General features: G+C 34.1%; 1 protein-coding gene across 1 annotated transcript in view; it reads right to left on the bottom strand.

Annotated features, from left to right (window-relative positions):
* Positions 1-5853: 5853 nt before the first annotated feature.
* The window catches only part of LOC149135040 (synaptojanin-2-binding protein-like), a 54170-nt gene continuing 39677 nt past the window's right edge, over positions 5854-20346 (bottom strand). The window contains exons 2-4 of the mRNA XM_089353797.1: positions 15069-15205; positions 13669-13782; positions 5854-11163 (exon numbers count right to left, since the gene is read on the bottom strand). Of these exons, the coding sequence (XP_089209923.1) occupies positions 11023-11163; positions 13669-13782; positions 15069-15205 (392 nt within the window). The 3' untranslated portion in view covers positions 5854-11022. The remainder of the gene's footprint in view (positions 11164-13668; positions 13783-15068; positions 15206-20346) is intronic.

Consider the following 20346-nt stretch of genomic DNA (forward strand, 5'->3'; position numbering starts at 1 on the left):
ATGACGATGACAATGAATGTATCAGAAACATATACCATTGTTTTCTATGCGACACTGAAAGTTTCAAAGATGATTTTAAAAACTGCACCAACAGTTCTTTGGGTGATAACTAACTCAAGTAACATGCAGACTTTGCATATCAAACTGAATGAAGACTTGTATTTTGTAGTCTTGATTTAATAAAACTGACCACTTATTATTTGCTTTTTTTCTCTTTGATATTTATAAAAAAAAACTCTCATTTAATACATACAAATACATTCATTTGCTGATTGTAAATTGTAGATTTTTCTAAAGATAAATTCTATAGTTTTTTTTTTTATTTATTGAAGCCATTATTCTTTAAGCAAAAAGAAGAAAATATTGGTATTTAGCAATGCAAAAATTTGAATATGCAACAGATTTGTATTTTTATGTGTTTTTTTTTCTTTGTTTTTTTTTTTGTTCTTTGTTCCATTGATTAAAATTCTCCATAATTAAAAATTTTCTCTGGCACTTAATGAATGAATCTAATTAAAAATATCAAAATATATTAAAGCAATGCAAACAAATTAAGTTTAAAATTTTTAAAAAATATATATATATAAAACAAAATAAGAAAAATTAAAAGATAAAATTTCAATTGAAAAAGACAAAATAGTAAAGAAGCTATTTTAGAGATGAAAGTGATATTAAATGACATTTATTGAAAAATCATAAATTGATTATCTCTTATTACTAGTCATATTTCCTCAAACAGGCTCTTTATATGCTAAATATGTCAGTCAAAGTGAGTGCAGTTTCAAAAGGAACCAGAGAACAGCAGGCAGGCTGCCACAATTGGTTCATGTTTCAAAGAATCTTTTGTTGATTGCTTTAAGTAATCACTCACATTTTCCCCACTTAAATCATTGCAAATTATTACACTGTAGCATCAAACACAAACAGAACTTAACAGCAATTGTTTTTACAATTTGGCATAGACGCATGTACGGCTGTGTGGTTAAGTAGTTTGCTTTGCAACCACATGGTTTCAGGTTCGGTCCTGCAGTGCAGCACTTCATGCAAATGTCTTCCACTGTAGCCCTGGGCTGACCAATACCATGTGAGGAGATTCGGTAGAGGGGAAACAGCAGGAGCATTTCATGTGTGTACCTTTTCTTTTACTTGTTTCAGTCATTAGACTGAGGCCATACTGGGGCACTGTCTTGAAGAAGTTTAGTTGAATGAATTGATTCCAGAACTTTTTTTTAAGCCACATACTTATTCTATCAGTCTCTTTTGCCAAACCAGTAAGTTATGAGTTAATACCATTAATAACAGTAATAAAACATCTTTATTTAAAATTATATATATATTATATATTATGTTAAGAGAGTGCATATGGTGGCACCTGTTTATCCTGCCAGCCAGCACAGTTGTCCAGTATGTAATGGCGGGGCTTAAAAGTCATATAAGGGCAGGCATATATACATATATAAACAAACATATATATAAACCTATCTATATATTTATATATAACATAAATAATATACAGTTATATGCATATATCCATACATATATGTACATACTGACATCTATATGTATACATACAAGCATATATGGGTACAGGACATCACAAAAAAAACGTTAAACACAATGAGAAACGAAAACATATATATATTCCTTGTTGAGATTATCACTAGTCAATCTGTATGTTCAAATACCTATGGAATAATGAATTCTCTCACTTGAGAAACATGTAAGGGTTGGTAGCAAGAAGACCATCCAGCTGTAAAATCCTCCCTCAACCTATGCTAGCATGGCAAAATGGATAATAAACAAACATGCACAAAGCAATAAATATATATAATCAAAGATTATAGCAGAATGAATTGATCCGCCAAATAAGTTATTGTTAACATAAAAGGAGCATTTTACAAAACTAACCTGATATAAATATGCGGTGAGAAAAAGAAAAAAAAAAACACCATTAATCAATGATTGATATGATTTTCATTTTGGGGTGAGAAAATGATTCTTGTTAGTAAACAGTATATATAATTCATTTAGGTAAAGTAGCACAATGTTTTGAAAAAAGCAGGTTTTTCCAGAAAATAAAATATGTAAGGATAAAAGTTTTTTTTTTTTATTCTTTATTGTTTTATGTATTTTTATGAAGCACAGTATGAGTCATCTGAATTGCTTGGGTGGAACAGTTCTGAAGGAATCAATATTCTTAAACCAAATGAAGGTTTATCATTGATGGTTGCCAAAATCTTTAGAAAGTAATTTATCTAAAATATAGTGAATTCTTGTTATTATTTTAAGTATTAATAAACCCAGGTATAGCTGCTAGCATATACATACATATATGTGTGTGTGTGTAAATATATATATATAATATATATATCATCATCATCATCATTTAACATTCATTGTCCATGCTGACATGGGTTGGATGGTTTGACCAGGGCTGGCAAGCTGGAAGGCTGCACCAGACTCCAGTCTGATTTAGCATGGTTTCTACTGGTAGATGTCCTTCCTAATGCCAACCACTCCAAGAGCGTAATGGGTGCTTTTACGTGGGTCTTCATCGCAAGCTCAGCATAATGCCAAAGTTTTTGGTAATTTTGTCATTGCACTCGAAAGGTGCTTTTCACATCCCACCAGCATTTACCACCTTGCCTCTGTGAGACCCAATGCTCAAAAGGTGCTTTTTACCTGCCACCGGCTCGGGTCTCAGTTACATGACACCAGCATTGGCCATGACTGTTACATGATGTTAACATTGGCTATGACTATGATATGTATATATATATATATATATATATATATATACGAATTTACCTACTTAACTACCTGGTACCGTACAACTTTACAGAGGACTGTACCTACTCAGGTAATCACCAGGAGTGCCTTTGGATTTAATTATCCCTTAGAGATTTTAAACTCCTCTGATACCTACACTATATACATATATACGTATATATATATATATATATATATATATATATATACACACATACATATATATGTATATATGTCTATATACATACATATTCTTTTATTTGTTTCAATCAGCTGATAACTTAGTAGCTTCTAAGTGGAAGGAAGGGCAACAATGTTCTGTGTCTATCTCTTTAACTTCTTGGAGATTTTAGGCAAAATTATACTTATGTGTCCATCTGTTTTAATTCAATTAAATTCTCTGTCTTCATGCATGTAATGGTTGCATTGTTCAATTAAATGGAGTTGCGTGAAATGATCGTACTGCATTACCTCTGGATATCCTTGTTGCTTATTTTGATATATATAAATGTACAGCAATGAATTCCGGGTAGAGGTAGGGGTCCACCAAGGTTCCGTCCTCAGCCCCCTCTTATTTATCATAGTCCTCCAGGCAATCACAGAGGAGTTCAAGACAGGTTGCCCCTGGGAGCTCCTCTATGCTGATGACCTTGCCCTAATTGCGGAGTCACTATCAGAACTAGAGGAGAAGTTTCAGGTGTGGAAGCAAGGTCTAGAATTGAAGGGCCTTAGAGTCAACCTAGCTAAAACCAAAATCCTAATAAGTAGGAAGGTAGATAAAACACAAACCCCTTCAGGTAGATGGCCCTGCTCAGTATGTAGAAAAGGAGTAGGTAGTAACTCTATAAGATGTACCCGGTGCAAGCTATGGACACATAAGAGGTGCAGCAACATCAAAGGCAGGTTAACTAGGAAGTTAGTTTTTGTTTGTGGCAGATGTTCAGGTGCAATAAAGACTGTAAACAAACAGGAAACAACTTCTATCTCATTCCAGGGTGAAAAACCAGAGGTAGTCGATAGCTTCCGCTATCTGGGCGACCAAGTTAGTAGTGGGGGTGGGTGCGCTGAAAGTGTAGCTGCTAGAATAAGAATAGCCTGGGCAAAGTTTAGAGAGCTCTTACCCCTGCTGGCGACAAAGGGACTCTCACTCAGAGTAAAAGGCAGACTGTATGACGCATGCGTACGAACAGCCATGCTACATGGCAGTGAAACATGGGCTGTAACTGCTGAGGACATACGTAAGCTCGCAAGGAATGAAGCCAGTATGCTCCGTTGGATGTGTAATGTCAATGTGAATACCCGTCAGAGTGTAAGTATCTTGAGAGAAAAGCTGAACATTAGAAGCATCAGTTGTGGTGTGCAAGAGAGACGATTGCGCTGGTATGGACATGTGGTGAGAATGGATGAGGATAGCTGCGTGAAAAAGTGCCACACCCTAACAGTTGAGGGAACCCGTGGAAGAGGTAGGCCCAGGAAGACCTGGGCTGAGGTGGTGAGGCAAGACCTTCGTACATTTGGCCTCACCAAGGCGATGACTACTGACCGAGACCTTTGGAAATGTGCTGTGCGTAAGACCCGGCAAGCCAAGTAAGATCGTTGCCAGTGCCCCTGGACTGGCTCTTGTGCGGGTGGCACATGAGATGCACCATTTTGAGCGTGGCCGTTGCCAGTACCGCCTGACTGGCTCCCGTAGGATTTTCGAGTGAGATCGTTGCCAGTGCCCCTGGGCTGGCTTGTGCGGGTGGCACATAAAAGACACCATTTCGAGCGTGGCCGTTTTTGTGCGGGTAACACGTAAAAGCACCCACTACACTCTCTGAGTGGTTGGCGTTAGGAAGGGCATCCAGCTGTAGAAACTCTGCCAAATTAGATTGGAGCCTGGTGTTGCCATCCGGTTTCACCAGTCCTCAGTCAAATCGTCCAACCCATGCTAGCATGGAAAGCGGACGTTAAACGATGATGATGATGATGATATATATATATATACACATATAGGTGCAGACATGGCTATGTGGTAAGAAGCTTGTTTCCCAACCACATGGTTCTGGTTTAGTCCCAGAACCTTGGGCAAGTGTTTTCTACAATAGCCTTGGGCCAACTAAAGCCTCGTGAGTGGATTTGGTAGACAGAAACTGAAAGAAGCCCATCGTAATATATACATGTGTGTGTGTGTCTTTTGTGTCTGCATTTGCCCCTACCACCATCACTGGAAAACTGATGTTGACGTGTTTACATCCCTGTAACCTAGTGGTTCAGCAAAAGAGACCGATAGACTAAGTACTATGCTTACTAAGAATAAGCTCTGAAGTCGATTTCTTTGACTAAAAAAACTCTTGAAGGCAATACTCCAGCATGGCCACAATCAAATGACTGAAACAAGCGAAAGAATAAAAGAATATATATATCAAAATAAAAGGTCTGGGTATGTGGTTAAGACGTCTGCTTGGATTCAGTCCCACTGCATGGCCATGGGCAAGTGTCTTCTACTTTACCCCTGGGTCAACAAAAGCTTTGTGAATGGATTTGGTAGATGGAAATTGAAAGAAGTCATTGTGTGAGCACATGCACATGTGAGTGTGTATATGTGTCTGTGTGTACCCTTTTCTTGGCATAATTCTTGTAAAACAAGCATCACCATCAGATATACAATGCTGTTTATTTGCAGTCCCCCATCAAAAACATGCCTGGCCTGGGAAATATTATCTAACTTGGAAACAAGAGAGAAATGTCAACAGGAATGATATTTGGCTATAGAAAATTTGCCTGAAAAAATTCCATCCAGGGAAAAGTGGACATGCAACCAGGGAAAAGTGGACACTAAATGATGATAAATAAACGAATGAGTGAATGAATATCAAAACAACATCAATACATTGTTCTAGAATTTCAATAAATCAATATCTGACAAAATTTGATTCTTACTTCTCAATATTTGTACCAGAAATATAAATTTATGTTATAAAATGAACATTGGAATGAACAATATGGAAATAATGAAACTGTAAACCCAGCCATAAATGCATCATATAACATTTTATACTCTTTAACAAAAATATACATTCATAACACAGACTCAACAAACAATGGCATTGAAATATATTTATTATTTTTTTTTAATGAAACAAAATTTAATGAAAACAACCAGAATGCAAGTTCTTTAATCTTCAATAAGTTCCTCCAATAATTACTTTCAATTTTTTTTTTTTATAGTGTCTGTTTCACTTCAGTCTCCATATTTACTTCTCTTAAATGGCTAAACTTCAAAACATTCTCACATTTTTTTTTTCTCAAACTATTTATGGAGAAATCTAAAGAAACTGAATATCAGCCAGCGCTTGCTTCTACTGTTCTTCATCAATTTGTTTTTTGTTTTTGTTTTATCCATTATGCTCCCCCTCTCTCCTTTCAATTAGTTACTTCATTTTTTTTGTTCTCTCTCCTAAACTTGCATGACAATTTTGTGGAGTAAATAAACTAGATTGCATCAAATTTTGGAACAAATATTCTGTAGTCCACCATTGCTTTCATCCATTTTGATCTTCAAGAATATGTTGGGCAATGAAAATCCTTCCCACACAGCAGCTTGGCAACACATATACACATTTAAAAAAAAAACAATATTTTAATAACATTCTAGAATTTCAGATTAATTAATGGATTAAAAGTTGTTTGGTACATAATGCTAAACTAATTCTTTAAATGTTCCTTGTAACCTACAGTATAAATATAATTATCATAACAACCATCCACCTGTGTCTGCTTAACATTAATTAATATAATCATTATAACACAGTTAAATGTGTAATTATGTAATGCTGATATTCTGTTTGAGTAAATATTTTTTGTGCTTCACTAACAAAATATTTTAACAATAAGCTAATAAATTTTACATCATAGTATATTTGAGATTAGAGTTTATTAACCATGTTTTCAATAAATTTCATCAAGAATTTTTTGTAACTTTTCTTGCAACTCTGAAGAATTATAAACATCAATACTCTAAAAGTTCTTCGAAGAAAATCTACTGAGAATTAATCTTTTTTATTTTATTTACTTTTTTTTTTTTTTTTTGCAGAAACCAATCCACTGGAAGCTTCCTCTAATAGGTTTAGTTTTATAAATTACTTCAAAATGTTTTTAAAAAAAGGAATTTTTGTAATCTTAAGCATTTAAAGAGCACACTAAAACTATTGTTACAATTCTGGGGAATTTTCTCTTCTAAAAACACAATTAAAAGAATTAATTTAGCCTCTAAAAGATGATCACTTTTTCAAGATTCCTTCTGGTTAAGAATTAAAAGCTTGAAGAAGTAATTTTAAAAGTAGCAACATTTTAAGAATACTTTCTATCAAAAGAATATTTTAAAACCATCAGTATTTCAGCATTTGATTCTCCAATTCTTCCAAATTGGCATAAATGGACAAACTTGTACAGTATAGCTCTATTCATTCCTATTCACCATTATTTCATCTATAAAACCTAATTTTCTTATCTCAACGTCTTTACAACATATTTTGTCCCCTCATGCATTATTCATTTGCAATATATGTCTATATATAATGCAGATGTCTTTTTTTAAACACTAATCAATATTCTTGTTTTAATTCATTATACCTGGTCTAAATCTAAAGTTCACACAATTCCAGCAGTTGCTAACGAAAGAACTAGTTACATAAATGTTTTCTCCCTCTATTGTTGTTGATTTCATCTCAATCCTAATTACTCTACTTAACCAGTCAAATGTATTACATAAAAAGTATTGAGGAATCTTTGGCTATTCATTTTGGCAGTGTTGATCCTTTGTCAGCCTGTCCACGTAAAAGCCAAATTATACCTAATATCCTCCAACAGTACTAACTACCATCTATATTCTTCTACACAACATGGAATGTGCAGAACCTTCTACTACACTGTAATGTGATAACTGTGTTTATATTCATTTTGCCCAACGTATGTTATATATATTTATAACCAATCTCTTAATGGAAAATATGCACAAATGTTTCAACATGGTCTGTGAGCAGTGATTCAAATAAACAAAATGCTTTATAAATATCATCCATCTGATGGTTTAAAAGTTGAAAATTGCTGTTAATTCACAAAGGTTAAGACGAAAGCAAAAAATACAGCAATTTTGGCAAACTATAAACTATATTAGAATAAACAGTCAATGGAAGAACCTTCTGAAAACAGTACTGTATTGAAGGAACTGACAAAGCTATATATCCAGTATAGTTTATTCTTTTCATATTTAAAATGAATTTTATAATTTTAAAAAATTCCATAAATTTCTTACATGAAAAAAATTTCCTTAAGAATAAAATTGACATCCTTGATGTAATAATAACTTAATGAAGATGAGTGCAAGCTATTAAGTAACACTAACTTTATTGGTTGGCAATCAATATGATAATAGACTTTATGTTGTACCATCCATCTTTACTGACACTATGGAAGTTTATTGCTCAGATTTGCCTGCCCAGTCATCTTCGGACATCATACTCAGTTAGCTGAGGTGATGATCATCATTTCAAGTGATAGAAGAACAATAACAACAATCTACCACACACCACTAATTCTACAAGCAATATGTCACAGGTAAACTGGGAGTTGAACCCATTAATCTCGCATAATCACAATTACAAATTACATTTTTATCTTATTCAAAACAATAAGAATTCAATGTCTTTAGAAGCAAAATTTCACAAAATTCTTGTCAGGTCTTACGTACCACAAAATATTTTAACTGAATAGGCAGAATCATTAGAGCATCAGATAAAATTGCCTTGTGGTATTTTGAGGCAGCCCTTAATGTTGAATTCTCACTAAAGTAATTAACATTACTTTACAACTTTCCAAGATCAATAAAGCATAGAACCAGTTAAGTACTGAGGTTAATTTATGTTCCAAGACATGAACAGAATTATAATAGAAAAACAGTTTCAAATATATCTTCTTGAGTTTCTGATGCAAATATTTACAAGAGAACCAAACTTTGTGGTATTTGCTGTACCAGTCAGAACATAGGTGAATATTAGCTTTAGACTGGTCAACCAATTAGCTTGAGTATTAAACTATAAAATATGCCACAATTCAATTTATAATTATAGCAATTAATTATATATAGATTTGGAACTCCAGTAATGAATCACTTTAATTAAACAGCAGTCATTATGTTGTTGTAGTATCTGTAGTTGTTGATGTTATTATTACTATTATTATCAAAAAGATACAATGATTTTGTTTCTAAAGGTAAATACTATATTCTCATTAATAACACAACATTACTCACTTAGTAGACAAGACTTTAAATATACAAAGTTCGTTAACCAAATGTAATTAAAATATAAACCATCAAAAGTCAGAGAATTTCCTTCTAAATGCAATTTTTAATAAATATGAATTTTGATTTTCTCAAATTTGAGTTTGCTTTTTTTGTTTACAGTTAAAATTAAATTGAAAAACAAACAAAATGCATCAAATCCACTGATTAAACAAAGTCAGTTTATTTGAAACCTAATTTTTTAAAAATTCATAAATGCTTAGAATGCTAAATGTTTTGCTTTTTTTCTTCTTTCTTTCACTTCGAAATAGAAAATAAATTATTAAAAATAATATTGTGTTTTCTCTCTTAGCTTCTTCGAAAACATTTTAAATGCTTTATTGAATATGACTATATATATATATATATATATATATATATATATATATATATATATATATATATATATATATGAATGTATGTATACACATACATACATGTTAACACACACACACACACACACACATACATATATATGTGTGTGTGTGTATTTTTATATATATATATATATATACACATGCATACATATATATATATATATATATATATATATATATATATATATATAAATTTCTTTTGATTGAGACTTCAAGTTTGTCCTAATATCTTATTCAACCATAAAACTAAGTTAAATAAGCTGTTTTGTGAAACTTGAAGTCGCAATCAAATCTAATAATATAACAAATTTTTCTCAACATTTAGTATTGTCATTGTAAAAAATTGCTTTAAAATAACAACCTCAAAATCAATACATACACATGTGTGTGTGTATATATGTATGTAGAGATATATATATATATATATATATATATATATATAACAAACATGTGTATGTATATATGTGTGTGCATATGTATATATATTTGTATGTATATATGTGTATGTATGTATGTGTGTGTGTATATATATATATATATATATATATATGAAAAATGAGATTAACGCTTAAAAGAAAGTTTTGGGTAAATTCCCAAAAGTGGAAGAATTAAGGAATGTTTTAGAATCCTTTCAGAGTCATCAAAAATAACTTGCAACAGTCAACCACCTTACACTATTAAAAAAGGAATAAAACAATTAGGAATATTACTTAATTATTTCAAATTTCACAGAAAAGGAATCATTAATGCAGAAATATGTATATCTATTGTGATACTTAGGGATGGCATCTTTTGCTAATTAAACACACTATTGGTTTGAACTTTACTTTAGCTTTATTATTATTGTTTATAATAATAACAAAACTCAAGTAAAGACCAAGGATATGGTGCATGTGTTTAATTGGCAAAAGATGACCATCCCCAAGTGTAACAATATCTGTTTCAACACACAATTTCACATCAAGAATCTTGCAAAACATACATACATATATATATATATATATATATATATATATATATATATTATATACACACATATATAGATATGTGTGTATATGTATGTGTATAAACGTGTACATACCCACCTACAACTATATATATATATCACATATATACTTAGCCCATACATACTTATATGAAGGTGTATGTATGTATATGTAGATAGATGTTGCATATATATATTACATATGATGTATATTATATATGAATATATTATGTTTCATATGTTATACATATACATAGTATATATACTGCACATATATATATTTTATATATTACACCCATACATACACTATTATATATATATATATATATATATATATATATATATATATATATATATATATATATTTATATATATATATATATATATATATATATATATATATATTTATATATATATATATATATATATATATATATATATATATATATATATATATATCCCCAGAGAAGAGACTTAATTTTTTTTCCTCTTATGCACTAAAGCGAGAGGAGGAGATCCAATTCATTTGATAGATGATAAAATAACTAAATGTCTAAAATTCTACATAATTATCTGTTGAAGAAGCGTTTGTGTACAAAGAAAGCGCCGGCAGAGAGGACAGCAATGCCTGTCACCAAAAGCAGGGCTGGGTAAATATAATCTGTCATCGATTGCTTTTTGTCATGGTCTATTTTGCGATTGGCAGCCTTCTGTAAAAGAGAAAATAAACTTAAATGAACACCAGTTTTAAGTAAGTGTAAAATATTAACAGCAAATGTTTTATAAGTATTCAATTAAGGTATTATGTCAATATTAAACATGTTATCATTTGATTGATAGATACATTTATTTGTTTGATTGTTTATGATTGTGCGTGCATGTGTGTGTGTGTGCATGTATGGCTGCTTGTTTCTAAAAACCATCAATGTGTCTGAGAAAATGTAAGACAATTGCAAAATTATAACTAATTTGAAATGATGTAAGTTTTGACAGACATACAAATGAGGTAGTGAAGCTATTAATGTTCATGTTATATTTATATTATATGAGTTAGAAAAAAAGTAGTGGTGGATGAACTACATCTGGAGGTCCTAGCTGATGTATTCACCCAACCACACAGATCTTGATGACAGGCACAGTTGCTGCCATTAAGCTATCAAATAAGCTCCATTGGTAACTAATCCTTCCCCTTACAAAGACAAGTATTTTCCCAGTGACTATCGACTTCCACAGTGGTAACCAAACACTCTCCTTAAATTACAGAGAGACGCATCTGAGAAACTAGACAGTCTGATCAGCTATCAATATATAGAAAGGGTTCTACCCTCATCACATACCAGAGGCATAGTTGCCACAAGCTGCAATGAACGCAGCCCATCCAGGAGAGGAGAGCTGTAACCTTGAATGAAAAATAATACAAAATAGAACGAACTCTGTTTTCTGGAATTGGGTATTTTCAATTAAAATAACCATCTCCACTGGCAAACTCCAAATTTTTTTCACCATTCCTCTTGCCATATCCATAACTCCTATAAGCTCCATGAAAACCATGTTTACTCCTTCCCACATGTCCACTGAAGACTTTTGCTGCTACGAAAACTTCTAGATCTTTCATGTTTGTCATTAGCTTTTCTGGCACATACCAAAGCTTACTCTCTCCTTCTATCAGCAGAGCATATCTATCCTAAGATGACATACACTGAGAAGTTCAAACCACTAGTTTCATCATCGTCAACCTTACACCCACTCTAGCTACATTCATCACAATTTACAAATTCTTCAGAAATCAGGAAACCAACAACAGACACACTTTCAAGTAACCTTGCCACATAAATGTGTTCTTCTGTTCCTGCTTCCCCCTTCCCATTATTGCACAACTTCCTTCTATCTCACAACATATCTTTTATCTTCTACCTTTTATTTGTTTCAGTCACTAGACTGGAGCCCTGTACTAATTTTTTTTTTAAAGCCTGGTACTTATTCTATTGGTCTCTTTTACCGAACCACTAAGTTACAGGGATATAAACACACCAACACTAGTTATCAAGTGGTAGTGGGGAACGAACATTGTCACAAAGGCACACACATAGATATGTATATACGACGGGCTTCTTTCAGTTTCTGTCTGCCAAATCCACTCACAGAGCTTTGGTTAGCCCAGGGCTACAGTAGAAAACATTTGCCCAAAGTGCCACACAGTGGGACTGAACCAGAAACCAGGTGAATGGGATGCAAGTTTCTTACCACACAGCCATGCCTGCACCTATACGTTCACATTTCTTCTGATCAGTGCCTCTACCACTTCTCCTGATATCCCTACCATAATTCCTATATTCCATCCGAAACTACAGATACTGATCTCTTCAAGAGACATCAGGTAGTTGGCCATCAAAAAGGGACTGAATTCCTCCCTTACTTTGATTAGGTTTCCCACCTTTAAATTTGACAAAACCAGAGACAATTCCTACAAAGTACTTTGGGTTATGCCCCAACTATATGTAACTGTACTTATGGGAGTTACAGTTAGATGTCCTTCCTAACCCCTGTCAGTCACCACTTGTAATGTACTTTTTGTAAACCTTCAGGAAATGCTACTTTATATTCTTTTTATCTTTATCTTTTACTTGTCTCACTCATTAGACTGTAGCCATGTTGGGGTACTGCCTTGAAGAATTGTTTTTTTAGTAGAATGAATCGACCCCAGTACTTTTTTTTTTAAAGCCTGATACTTATTCTATCGGTTTCTTTTGCTGAACCACTAAATTAATACACCATCACTGGTTGTGAAGCAGTGATGGGGGACAAACACAGACACAAAGACACACACACATATACAATGCGCTTTTTTCAGTTTCCATCTACCAAATCCACTCACAAGGCTTTGGTTGGTCCAAGGCTATAGTGAATACTATGTTGCAATAATACAGACTAGACCCTCTCCACCAATGATTTCTTACTAATATCAACATGTAAGATGATACTCAAGATCAGGTTGGACATCATCTACATTAATGTCAACCGTTTGAGAGAACAACCAGCAAGTGCGATGGCCACTCCCATTCTGTCACTAACTTATATAAACAAAATAAAGAAGGGAAAGTGAAGGAAAAAGAAAAACAAAGTGAATTAGGATATGAGAGCGAGAGAGAGAGGGGATATAAACAATAACAGTGCAAGGGATATGACAAAAAAAAAAGGGGGCTTGTGTAACCTACCACAAGGTTATCCATTGCACCATGTTGGACCTTTAGTTTTACAACATTTCCAGCTGAGAGAAATATCTTGACTGCTTCACTATGTGGTAAATTCTCCAAACTCTGACCATTCACCTGAGCTCAACAACAATAAAAAGATAATATGACAATTATTTGAAATAAACCAAATTTTTTTTATAACAAAGAAGATTAGACAAATCCAATGCAACTTTATCTAATCTTTAAATAAGTATTTGCAATAATCTGAATGCTTAAATGGCTAAAAAAAACACCACGAGAAAAAGCATTGCAGCCATGACCAACTGTTCCCTCAGGCATTGTATATAGGTAGTTGTTGCTTTCTGAGATTCTGATTTGTGAGTTTTACATCCTTACAAGAATTTTCAGTGGCAAAAATAAAAATTTTGTTTTTTTCTTGTTGCAATTTAAAAAAATTTCTGATTCAATGCATGCTGCATCCCAAAATTAGGTCTGAGAGTAAATACACTGATCAGCTGAACCAGAGGTCAGATTATATTGGTGGGAGTTGGCAATATCTGTCTCTGCTTTATAAGTTCTAGAATCATCATCGTTGTCATCTAGTACTATGACTGGTGCACATAGTCATCTAGTACTATGTGCACCAAGTACACATCATAAAGTTGTTGGTAAATGAGTAGAGAAAGCTTAAAGTCACTTTAATCCTTCCTCTCTCATGAAAAGACTGTTCAAACTCGCTAGTGTTGGTGCCATGACGTCATGCACCTACTACACCCAGGTTGAAGACAGGAATGGCATCCAATCAAATGACATGTATGAGCTCTGGTCTATAAGTGCAGTGGCTCCCAGTAGGAAATGGCTTGGATTGTGACACCCTATCCAACCCATGCCAGCATGGAAAGCAAACAAAATGTAGACATAGACAGTGGTGGCGGTAACAGTAGTGGCAACAACATCCCACCATATTCCCTGGATTTGTAGGCTTGCAAGCTGCATGACAACCTCACTAGTGCATTCTGTAAAGTGGTTGGCATTAGGAAGTGCATCTAGTCACAGAAACCAGACACTGGAGTATGAGGCAATTCTTGGACCCATTAGACTCTGTCGAACTATTCAGCTCATGCAAGCATGGAACATGGACGTTAAATGGAGATGATGATGAAAAACAACAATTGCAACAAAAAAATTCAATCACAAAGTAAAGCTAATTTTCCAGTACCTTCAATCCAAAAGATATTATTTTCACTGCAAAGCAGTTGTGGTGTGTTGAACAGCAGTCTAAATTTTAAGTTATAATCATTTAAACGATTTATAGTTTGATGAAAACAAGTTTTCATTGGTCATTTTCACTGAGTATAATTAATCAAATCATATTAAAGCAGAAAAAAAATAAAGAAAAAATAAAGAAAAATGTGATTTACCTCTAAAATTTTATCTCCTTCTTCTAAACGGCCATCAATATCAGCTGCTTCTTTTTCTTTGATTCGAGCCACAAAAATTCCTGTATCCCAGGCCAGGGGCATATCAATTCCACCCCGAATATTAAATCCAAGACCAACTGAAAAAATAAATAAATATTATGAAATAAGAGATTGCAAAGAAAATCAAATCCAAAATAAGATCAAAGAATTTATGACAAAAACTCTGAACACGATACTGAAGTTCTCGCAACACACCACCCCACACCTTAAAAACTAGAAAACATTCTGAAAATGAATCTGTGGATGTTAATGACTGAAATTAATGAAAAGTATAAAAGTATTTTCAAATAATTTTGAAAATACAAGGGAGATAATTCCCGACAACCAAAAATTACTTTTTAACCGATGACTAAAAGCACACGAAAAACTTGAATAAAAATTCTGTTCTGTTCTATTCTAAGGTCTACTAAGCAGGGTAAAGTTGATCAAATTTTTTCATATGAAAATTTCCGTTCCAGAGTGCAGGCCTGGGCAATTTTCTTTCTTTTTTTTTTAAACACCGGCAGTTTTTTTCATTAAAGAAGTATCCTCCACCTCCCGATACAGCTTATAACGATCGATTCAGAAGAAATATCGCAAGGCATTTTATCTGACGCTCTAATGATTCTGCCAATTCACCTTCTATACTATATAAGGTGAATATTTAACACTGTACCAAAGACTGAAAGGGGAGGGGGCAATTTATACATTTCTGCGTTAAATTTAAACGCCAAAAAGCTTTTATTTTTATTATTATTCCACAAGAAATAATAGACTCAGCTTAAAGAAATTATTTTAATGGAAAATTTACTGATTTTCTGGAAAGGGGGGGGGGGCATTTAATTGAAAACAGTCGATAATTTGGAGTAACAATAAAAATGCTTTGGTTCTGTATCTTGTGACCAGATATTAAAGGGAAATAACTTGTGACTCAAGAACATTTAATGGCCAGATAAGAAAAAATTAGAATGCATTTTTCTATGTGCACACATATTTCTCCCAGCTGACACGTGATAGTTTTAGCAGTAAGCTTACGCGTGGGATTGCATTTATGTTAGACAACAACAAATATATTGCTCAAAATAATTCCTTTGTCAACCAACAAGCTTGACATTGCAACAGAGCTCACCTACAAATCCAATCGTCTCTGCATACATATTCAGTAATGTGCCTGGCTGATCGAACAGATGCAGTTACGAAAAGATGTTTTCGTTTCACTTGTGGACTAATCACCTCACCATGGCCATAACTCACTGGCGAAATGAAATTAACAGATAGTTCCTTTAAACACTTTAGAGTAACTTCAGTGAAAGACCAAAATTTAAGTTATATTATGTAAGAATTATCGGTAATTTTTTTCAGATTAAGACCCTCACGATCTTCCCTAGGGTGTTAGGGTTAGGGTTTTAGGGTCAGGGTTAGGATCTTAGGGTTACGGTTAGTGTTAGGGATGGAATTCCCTAACCCAAACCCTAACCGTAACTCTAAACCCTAACCCTGACTCTAAAACCCTAACCCTAACACCCTAGTGAAGATCGTGCGGGTGTTAATCTGAAAAATTACCGAAATTCTTATGTGAAGCAATACTTATTTCTTCGCACTACAAACCTATATACTTTGATTTTATTTTGTTTTATAGAAATTATTCCTGCTGATATAGAACACCGCAAGTTGCTTCAAATTCTAGCTATTATAAAAGAGTAAATGTTGGCAGTTGTGTCTAAAATAATGGAAAAAATACAAGAGACACATTTAGTGATGGTGATTGCTATCAAAAAGGATAACCCTTTTGATAACAATCTGCATAAAACTGCCCCTGGTTCTGTGATATAAATTTACTGTTTTCAAGTGATCTAAGTTAAAACCTTTCATCAAAATTTCATGTTAATTTATGTTCCAAACATCAGCTTAATAATGGCAAAATTGTTTTACTTAATCCTTCAATGTGGAGGCGCAATGGCCCAGTGGTTAGGGCAGCAGACTCGCAGTCATAGGATTGCGGTTTCGATTCCCAGACTGGGCATTGTGAGTGTTTATTGAGCGAAAATACCTAAAGCTCCACGAGGATCCGGCAGGGGATGGTGGCGAACCCTGCTGTACTCTTTCACCACAACTTTCTCTCACTCTTACTTCCTGTTTCTGTTGTACCTGTAATTCAAAGGGTCAGCCTTGTCACACTGTGTCACGCTGAATATCCCCGAGAACTACATTAAGGGTACACATGTCTGTAGAGTGCTCAGCCACTTGCACGTTAATTTCACAAGCAGGCTGTTCCGTTGATCGGATCAACTAGAACCCTCGACGTCGTAAGCGACGTTGTGCCACCAACAACCAATCCTTCAATATTTTCAAAATTAATTAAAACAAAAGCTATGTATTTCAGAAGAAATATGGTAATGAAAGGGTTCCGTCTTTCATACAAAGGGTTCCGTCTTTCATACGAAGGGTTCTGCCTTTCATATGAAAAACAAGTGAACTGAGATATAGATTTGTATCATATTTTTCTTGTTTATATGAAGTTTATACAAGCATGGATATATCATATAAAGGAATTATAAGGAATGGAGAAAAATAAGTGATGACAAAGAAAGGAAATAACAGACAAAACATCTTATTTAAGCACAGTTGATGGCAGATTCCACATTAGTTTTAGTGGTGAGCATCAAGATTGTTCAACCAGCTAAATTTCTATTCATGAAATGAATGTGTAAGTGACTGATTGAATCAACGCAGTTTCTAGAGCTTCACATCTTATACTGATAACATAATTCTCAGACCAAATCAGTGCAACAAAACTGGATCTTTAACTTAAACAAATAAGTAAAGAAAGAAAGAAAGAAAGGAAGGAAAGAAGGAATGGCAGACAGGCATGGTTAACTTTGGCAGGAGAAACAAGTACTGCAAATGATTTAGTCAATTTACCACATTGTAAATTCAACATATGTGAAAAAAAAAAAAGTCGTTGCCAGATTCCAATATATATATATATAGATATATAAATAATATATAAATATATGCATATATACATACATATATGTACATACCTACATATATATTTATATATACATGCATATGTGGGTACAGGACACCAAAAAAATGTAGACAGAATGAGAAACAAGAACATAAAAAACAAAAACATAGAAAACGAACTTTTTTTCGAACAACGAAAAAAACAAACAAACAGAGAAACGAGATAGAGCCTCCCAAGCTGGACAGGTCAAAGGCAGAGGCTAGGCTAATATGGAACACCTCTGCCCAGGAAATAAGTTAACACTAACTTAACCAGAAGTGCAAAAATATTTGTGGGCATCATATCACATACACTCTATTTTTAGAAAACTGGCCATGTAACTTAACTAAAAAGAGATCCTTAATAGCAGCAGTAGAGACCAGAATTGTACTCAACAAAACATTAGAATAGAATCAGGTTTTTCAAAAAGTAATCCTGTAAGATCAACATGACAATGTCTAAGGATCAATATCAGATATTAAACATTAATTATTTCATGTTGGCACTCCGTCGCTTACAACATCGAGGGTTCCAGTTGATCTGATTAACGGAACAGCCTGCTGATGAAATTAACGTGCATGTGGCTGAGCAATCCACAGACACGTGTACCCTTAACGTAGTTCTCGGGGATATTCAGCGTGACACAGTGTGACAAGGCTGACCCTTTGAATTATAGGCACAACAGAAACAAGAAGTAAGAGTGAGAGAAAGTTGTGGTGAAAGAGTACAGCAGGGTTCGCCACAATCTCCTGCCGGAGCCTCGTGGAGCTTTAGGTGTTTTCGCTCAATAAACACTCACAACGCCCGGTCTGAGAATTGAAACCGCGATCCTATGACTGCGAGTCCGCTGCCCTAACCACTGGGCCATTGCGCCTCCACAATTATTTCATATCAATATATGATCAGTCTTTGAGACTATCAATCACATCAACCAATTACTATCTTTTTAATTATCACTAATAATTCCCAATTTTAGTACTTTTACTGTTTTTATATTAACAACATACAATGGCTTTCAGCTTATTTCATCATCATCATCCCCATCATCATCATTATCATTAGCAACAGCATGAATTAATGCTAATTTTTCATGCTGGCATGGGTTAGATGGTTCAACAGAATCTGGTAAGCTGTAGGACTGTGTTGGGTTTCAGTGTCAGGTTTAGCATAGTTTCTAAAGATGGATGTCTTCCCTAATGCCAACCACATTATGGTGAGTACTTGGTCTTTGTTTTTTCATGTCACCAGCACTAGTGGGGTTACTGAGTAACCTGCAAGACTGAAAAAGGACAAGGAAAAAAAAGAAAAGCTCCCACTACTAAGTGAGGGTGGTTTTATCCCAGATGTTGAAAGGTTAAAAAGTATGATAGAGGGACAAGCACAAGTGTGTTGCTTCAGAGAAGATACATAACTACCCCATGTTACCCCATGTGGGTAGGGTAATTGAGAAGGAGATAAAAGAAGGTGGTGATGCAATGCCAGAGAAAAACTCTTGAGGTACAAGAGAGTGAGGTGAGCATAATACAGTAATTGCGTAATTATTGATTTCTTACATGAGCGTGGTCGTTGCCAGTACCGCCTGACTGGCCTTCGTGCGGGTGACACGTAAAAGCACCCACTACACTCTCTGAGTGGTTGGCGTTAGGAAGGGTATTCAGCTGTAGAAACTCTGCCAAATCAGATTGGAGCCTGGTGTTGCCATCCGGTTTCACCAGTCCTCAGTCAAATTGTCCAACCCATGCTAGCATGGGAAGCAGACGTTAAACGATGATGATGATGATGTACAAAGCTATATTTTGTCAACAAATGAGTGTGTGTCCCAACACTTAACAACTGGCATTGGTACGTGTTTACATCCCCAAAACTTAGCAGTTCAGCAAAAGTGAGTGAAAGAATAAACACCAGGCTTAAAAGTTACTTGAACTGCTAGAAAAAATAGCAGCCCAACTTTCCTCAAATCATACTCTATCATCTTAAAAAGGGAAGAACACAATGTAATCCTCGATATAAAAAAGAACAAGATGGTTAAAACTGGATTCTTTATGGTCACAGACCTACTCAGTCAGGATTGACCTAGGGCTATACATCATCAACAACAACAACAACAGATATAAAGATTGTGCTTTCCTCAAGGGCCATTTCAATGAAAGTGAAATCAAAAAATAAGTTGCTAGAAGATGGTAGGGGTTTGCTCCCTGCTTAATATATATATATATATATATACCTGTA

The sequence above is a fragment of the Octopus bimaculoides genome, chromosome 6 (genome assembly GCF_046866305.1).
Source record: "Octopus bimaculoides isolate indiv1 chromosome 6, ASM4686630v1, whole genome shotgun sequence".
NCBI classification, from domain to species: Eukaryota; Metazoa; Mollusca; class Cephalopoda; order Octopoda; family Octopodidae; genus Octopus; species Octopus bimaculoides.